Source organism: Alosa sapidissima, chromosome 23 (genome assembly GCF_018492685.1).
Source record: "Alosa sapidissima isolate fAloSap1 chromosome 23, fAloSap1.pri, whole genome shotgun sequence".
Lineage (NCBI taxonomy): Eukaryota > Metazoa > Chordata > Actinopteri > Clupeiformes > Clupeidae > Alosa > Alosa sapidissima.
In genome coordinates, this window is record NC_055979.1 from 26,904,920 (window position 1) to 26,912,419 (window position 7,500).

Here is a 7,500-nt window from a genome sequence, read left to right on the forward strand (position 1 = left end):
CTGTTAGCAGTTAGGAAACAATGGCTTTGCCCTCAATACATCATTTTACACATTATTTTTGTTCCAGACAAAGGTCTGCTGCCTCTTAAGTACGTATTGCGTCACCTAGCTCTAGCACAGCATCCATTGTTGTAAGTACATTTCAAAGCATACACTCAGTCTCACTCCGGAATGGTGGGTACCATCATTTCCTCCAGGAAAACATCAGTCCAGACTGAGATCACTGTGAAACCTGACACAATACGCAGGTCGAACCAGACGCACAGTATAAGGGAATATGTGTGTTCACCTCTGTGCAAAAGCATTGAAATATCAAAGTATTCAAAACTGTATCACGTCTCAATAAATGGCCTGTGAAGAATAGAACTTTCTCAGTTCTGGTAATCCGGAGAATTCCCGATCAGGTCAGTAACGCTTTGAGACTCGGGCTGATTGTGGTGGTCTTCAAAAGGGCATGATAACGCTGTTTGTATAAGAATTCTTTGCTATGCCCTCCAGCAGCCTGGAGTGCGCGATCGCAGGCCTCTCACTCTCTGTGCTACCCTCCCCACTGCCATGGAACGGTAAGGTAACTTTTATATAGCACATTTCTGTATGCAGAGAGTGGTACAGTAGTAACGTGGCAACAACTATGATAACCACACATGCAGGTTATGAGATGTGTATGAGATGGGTACAGACTGCTGAAGATGTCAAGATGAGCGACCGCAACATGTTTTAACCCTTAAAGGTGTACGGGAATGTTGGAAATGAACGTTCTAAAGAATATCTGGGTTCATTGAATTCAACATAGAATTTTAGAACCTTCAATTGTTGTGGAACGAAATCTTATGTTAGAATGTTCAAAAACCCACACCTTTAAGGGATAAGTAGCCCCAGATTTCGCCCCTAAAATAGGAATCAGGCCAAGTGGGGTCACGCTCGCATCAACACCCCCACCTCCCGTCACCAGGGGGCTGCTGGAGCTCGAAATCTCCTAGTAATATTTAGTGTCCCGTGCCGCCGGCATGCATCATGGCTCTACATGGAAAGGAATTACCAGCCCAAGGGATATATTTGACAGAGAGACTTTGCAAAGATGTGTCAAGTGACATTGGAGGAGGGTAAATGATTAATTAAAAATCAATCGAGACACAGCTGCGGCAGTAATCAGCGGAACGAACGAACCCCTAGCGCCACCAATCAGAACCGCAATGACCGCCCTCTTCACACGACGCCATGGGCAGCACGGTACTCACACAGCCTAGCTCTGGAAAACAGACGGCCCAGGTCTTCAGACTTGGCACAGGAGTTATCGGTGGAAATCTAGCGCCTCTAGACTTGGCACAGCACTTCGACAGCTCAGACTGTGTGAAGGACGTTGAGTAAACATCCACCTCAATGCATGCTGTCCAAGAAAAAGACAAATAAATCCTTGCTTGCTCTTCGGCACGAAACTTGCTAAAGAAGCTGAAAAATCATTTAGATGAGACTAAGTCACTTTCTTCGGCTCAGATGAGGTATATAAATGGCACAGGTTGTATAGATGGCATATGTGCCATGTGATGGATAATTATGGGTGGCATATGTAATGTGTCTGATGAGAGTATATGGGTGGCATATGTAATGTGTATGATGAGAGTATATGGGTGGCATATGTAATGTGTCTGATGAGAGTGTATGATGAGAGTATATGGGTGGCATATGTAATGTGATGGATGAGTAGGTGGCATATGTAATGTTTTTGATGAGAGTATATGGGTGGCATATGTAATGTGTATGATGAGATATGTAATGTGTCTGATGAGAGTATATGGGTGGCATATGTAATGTGTCTGATGAGAGTATATGGGTGGCATATGTAATGTGCCATGTGATGTGATGTGACACTGGCTGCTTGTTTACAGGAGTGGCCTGAAATCTGAAGTCTGAAATCTGTCCTTTTAAAGCCCAGCCTCAGGTCATGGGGCACACTGTCCCTCTCAGATGTCAGTCTTGTCAGATGGGTTTATGCTGACTGACCTTTTACCCTGGTGTTGGACAGACCTCTGCCACACCAAACCACCAGGCAGGCCACCGTTACTCTCACACCAAACCCTCCACACTGGTCACACAGACACACACACACACACACACACCTGAACAATCAGACAATATTGAGAGATGGGTATTGATAGATAAGAGGAACTGAGAACAGGAACTCAACAGGAACTGAGAAAATCACACTAGTCTGTCTCTTAGAAGCAAATATAAACATAGATGACTTGCCATTGGTAGGAATATTTTCAGTTCTGACAGTAGAAAGATGCAACAGAGGAGAGAGAGAGAGAGAGGAGAAAGGGCAAGTCTTGGGGACAGCCATCAGACCATCTCATTTGGTTGAGTCTCTGTCCTTTATTTGTCCTTCATCCTGCGTTGATTGTAAATCTGCCTGTATCTCATTTAGATCTCATTCCTGAATGACACGCGGAGCCAACACAATTAATCACCTCGCAGAGACGCGCGTGCGGTCGGTCGGCCCCGTGATCGCCGCGGAACCGTGACAGTATGTCAGGCTGAATGGCGTGATGAGCTCTGCTACGCTTTGTTAGCGGATGAGACGCGCGCACTTGAGATGCTACGCACGTTGCGAGGAGTTCACCGGTGAGTCAGAGCGTGGATGTTACAATCGTAAAATACGCTGAAACGAGAGCGGACAAATCCAATGCCTGCATAAAGCCTCGCACGCTAGGACAACTATGAGACAACAGTACATTCTCTGGTTTAAAAAAAAAAAACCATGCCGTCTTGTTCGACACATAATGCAGATAACAGTCACAGTGTTTTGTGAGGTTATTTTGACGGCGTCAACCGTTCTGTTAGGCTTCTTTTACCAGTCCTATAGAGGACTGACCCGGATTACTATCATACTCCCTCGTGTTCATTTTTTTTTTTTTCAAAAAATACACAGAATTTGGCAAATGAAACTTTCACAACCGATCACCTTCTGTATTTATTGTCAAGTTCAGACAACATTGCCAATACCTGGCAACACCTGTGCAGAGGACGTTGTTATTGTAGAGAGCATCTCTGTCAACTAGTGTTTGACCGAACACAGGATTCCTTTTCGCAGTGTGCGAATAACCTGGTCACAAAGATGTGTATGATATGAATCTCAACTCCCTTTTTTTCTTCACAAACAACCATCAATCGCCCTTCTCCAGTCCGTCATTGGCCTGTGACTCAGTGACCTAATTGTGGTACTCCCTAAGGTTGCATGCGGACATGTCTCAGATATGCAGTGATGGAGTGACAGCGGACGGCCACTGCAGAAAACAAAAACATATTTCCCATCAGTGGACTACCGGTGACAACGAAGACACTGGCAGCTACAGGGAACACGCGGTTCTGACTGGCAGCGAGCCCCCGGCGCGGAACTTCAAAGTTCACGGTTAAATCCTGACCTCAGGTTCCCGGTACCATGACACACACAAAGGCTTACTTACCGGGTCACCCTGGCGGCTCCGTCACCAGCAAAGAGGGATTCTCCGTTTTTCCCTTATGCACACGCTTCAAGTCCACTGATCAAATCCCATGGTCACAGTCCACATCTCGACATATATACCACAATATCACATATAGAATTAAAAGAATGGCAAAAATAAACAAAGCCACTAAGATCGCCTTGGTGATCGGTGAGATCAGAGACTGCATGTCCCCGATGAGCGAAAAGGAATGAACGGGCTACTGTCTCCTAAACGCGTCGTGCATGCGATGGAGAGGCTCAGCCCTCCACGAGATCCTACCGGGAGTCTGTCTGCATTGACGCGTGCCGAACTGTGGACTTGGAGACAGGCGCGTGGGCTCCTCGAAAAAACGATCCAACAAACCGTGTTGTGATCCGCGCATCCATCAGCATAGATCCTGTGCACAGATTGCGCAGCAAACGATCTGCGCAGAAGAAACCTCTGAGGAGGCTCGCCGACCCCTTTGGAAGTTGACTTTGGCAAGTGTCTGGATAGATGTTAGAAATAAAACCCCAACCGTCCGTCCTTCAAGCACCTGCAACATCACAATACGAATTAATCAACCTTGATGCAAGTGAACTGTGATGGTGTAAACGATGACAACTTAAAGCTGTCCTCTGGCGAGAGTGAGGAGTCTGGTTTTTTATCTCGACTTAATAGAGTAGACATACTCTGGCATAGGAGAGTCTTTGCGCTCTGAGCGCACTGGCTAAAATGAGTGTGTGGTATCATTTAACCACTAGGGGGCACACAAAGCCCCCGACACCAGTGATCTGGTTACTTTGGAAGGCAACTCGTGGCGGATTAGATTTAAAAACATCCTGGCCTTTTCTTGTTTTCTGATCACGTCCGTTTTCTTACAGGAAAAATCAAACAGCGAATAGTGTTTGAATGCTCCCACAACTACTCTGACACAAACTCAAAACACACTTAACCTTGGCGAAAATGCACGTTCGAATTGACAGAAAAATATGTTAGACCTCAATTTAAAAGGGATTAAAATAGCCTAACCTTCTGATATTGACATAAAGAACAACTATTGAGTCTATTTTGAGACATTAACTCACGTAGGTCAGATTAATTTCTTCAACTTAATAATAATAAATAATAATTAAAAAAATAACTACATTCATAAAGGATTTTAAAATTATGTACAGTCCGAGGATGTGTATGATTAATGCGGATGGATTATTTGTCACATTCATGTAAAAATCCTCTTGCTGTAATGTTCACGTTCACACGACACGCCCGCGTGGTATAGGGCGCGGCCATCACACACCTTAGTGTTTTTTCTGTCTGCCCACTGATTCATGCTGTTTAAGTTTGTGTGTGTGTGTGTGTGTGTGGTGGGGGTGGGTCTGTCATCGGAGCACACCCGTGCTCTTCCAGTTCTAACTTTCCCCTCTGCGCATTGGAGGAGGCCGACGAGGCTGCGCACGGACACACCCGTCATAGTCAACTCTTGGAACGGACTAAACTTACACGGTAAACTAGCCACATGCCTCTGCCGCTTTCATATCTAAACAGCTGCAAAAATAGGTCGTGTTTTCAGAGATCTAAACTAAAATTCCCGTACATTTTTTTGCTATTTTGTGTTACAGAACCAAGATGACCTCATTCGTTTGGATCGTTCTTTTGGCCAGCCTTGTGGCAACAAAAGCGCAAGGTATGTTTCATGAGACCGATTTGTATTTGTGCATTTTGTCATAAAACTTCAGTGTAAAAGCGCAGTAGGCTGTTTTGTCCCATATTGCATTTTGCTAATAATCTCCACGATGACAGACTGTTTCCATGACGTCTTCTGTGCTTGTTCAGGCCGTACTGTTTTTGTAATTAAGAATATGGCATTTAAACAAGAACAAATAAGTAATTTCCTTGGAATATTCGCTATCGCTCCATTGAATTGAGCGTTAATCAGTCTACCGGTGGTGTCACATTTGCTTGGAGCTGATTGACACAGCACACTGGCACAATAGAAAGGGATTTATATGTATGGAATTGTTTGTTGCTCGTGTTCTACTACCGGGAGTGTACGTAGGTTGGCTCTCTCTCTCTGTCTCTCTCTCTTTCTGCTGCCGCTGTCTCACTGTTCATCGGATGTTGAATGGCCCACGTGACTGTGCTGTTAGTGCTCCCCAGACTTCTTTTCAACTCCTTTTTTTTTTAAATAAACTAAGCAGTTCATACAATATCACTGCAAGGTTAACGCCTGTGGAGAATGAATACCTGGCCCAGGTGAAGTAGCTAAAATGAATCCGTGCCACAGGTAATTCAGCTGGATAGGAACGAAGTGACTATAGCAAGAGTCTCCAACCTTTTTTCCTCTGAGAGTCACTTGCATAACAAAATGAATCAGTCCAAGAGCTACTAATGCTTTATATTAGCTGTTGCATGTAGTCACATAGCTGAACTCCACCCGAAACCACTGAATAACCTTGGTATGCACTTTAAGGGTAACACCTTTACCTTCTGTTTGTAAACTAAATTTGATGTGGTACGAATTTTAACAGGTTTACCAAGTGATTGTGTTGTCAGATTTATTTTCCTTGAACGTTTTGTAGAGCTATTCAAAGTGGTGGGGAGTTACTGTAGCTTGTGAGCTGTTGGTCAGAGACCCTATGACTATACCCAGAGACTTTCTAACGTGGAGACACAGCACTCAAAAAATCCTCCATAGAAATGCATAGGGCTAGTTTGTAACGCCAATATGGCCGTTGTCTACACATATCCCACCCCTTCCTCGGCAAAACGTTGACATGTGAATACATTGAGCCAATCATATGGCGTGTTGTGAAGGCATCGTGCCAATCATGTGTTGTGAACTCGCCGCTAGAGCAAGATTGGTGTCGTGAAGCCTTGCGCACGCGCATTTCTGCCGAATAGGATGACCGATGAGTGCCCAAAAAGCGTTGCAATATGGCCGCCGAGTGGAGGGACTTGCCTAAAAGGACTTTGCTATACCGTAGAGACCAATCAGGAACAGCTGGTCTCTAAGCAAAAGCCCTGAGGTAAAGCTGAAGACAGTGAACATTTCGTTCAGATGAAGGTCGAAATAAACTCATGAGTCTGGATAATAGAGTAGAACTGAGCGCATAGCCCAGATGGCCAAATCAGATTGGCAGATAGCGGACCGCTGGTGGTGTGCCGCTGGTGGCGTGCCGCTGGTGGCGTTCCACTTGTGGTCTGCCGTTGGACCACCATCTCTTTAAATTTAACTTGTCATGATATTAAGAAAAGTTAATAAAATGATATATGGAGTATAACTGAACAACAACTGAGGCAAAATATTGGGCAATTTGACCCGCCAGAGAACCGATGAGCAAAATTCCAGCGGACTGCCATCTATGCCCCCAGTTGACTGGCAGTGGTCCGCCAGCCTCTTGCTATCTGGGTAGGCTGGCCTCAGACAGCGTCTTTTGATAGCCACCTCGCGTGCCCTCGCATGCTGTGGTGGAGGTCACGTGACCTACCGGTGCAGCCACAGCAAAGAGATGATATGATGTGTCACAGCTTCCTCTTTGTTGCCAGGATTGCATGTCCTTGAGGCTTGAGGTTTTGGGCTGCAGAGTAGCAGTAACTCATGCAACCTGACATGAAAGGGGCCATTCCGAAGTGTTGCTTCGCAAAGAGAGAGAGAGGTGAGCTTAGTGTTGCCTACAGAGAATAAACCAGACTGTATAGTATAGTATATATACTCTTTTGATCCTGTGAGGGAAATTTGAAATTATCCCAATCCGTGAAACACACTCAGCACACAGTGAGGTGAAGCACACACTAGGGGTTAGGTGTCTTGCCTTCAGCCATGCCTACTGGTCGGGGTTCGAACCGGCAACCCTCCGGTTACAAGTCCGAAGCGCTAACCAGTAGGCCACGGCTGCCCCATGACAAAACTCAAGTATATTGGATGTAGTTTAGTGGCTGAAGTTGAACATCTGCCTCCATGCTAACATAACGTGCAGTAGCCCAGCGTTGGTGCCAGCCCAGAACTGGGGCATAGCATAGTGGGCTGGCAGGT

At 45.5% G+C, this 7,500-nt stretch overlaps 2 protein-coding genes across 2 annotated transcripts in view; one reads left to right on the top strand and one right to left on the bottom strand.

The window, feature by feature from the left end:
• Positions 1-7,500, bottom strand: part of LOC121698037 (E3 SUMO-protein ligase ZBED1-like) — a 22,702-nt gene that overhangs the window by 6,830 nt on the left and 8,372 nt on the right. The gene's annotated exons all lie outside the window — the stretch shown is intronic.
• The window catches only part of cd99 (CD99 molecule), a 31,664-nt gene continuing 28,985 nt past the window's right edge, over positions 4,822-7,500 (top strand). The window contains exons 1-2 of the mRNA XM_042079756.1: positions 4,822-4,970; positions 5,087-5,151. Of these exons, the coding sequence (XP_041935690.1) occupies positions 5,094-5,151 (58 nt within the window). The 5' untranslated portion in view covers positions 4,822-4,970; positions 5,087-5,093. The remainder of the gene's footprint in view (positions 4,971-5,086; positions 5,152-7,500) is intronic.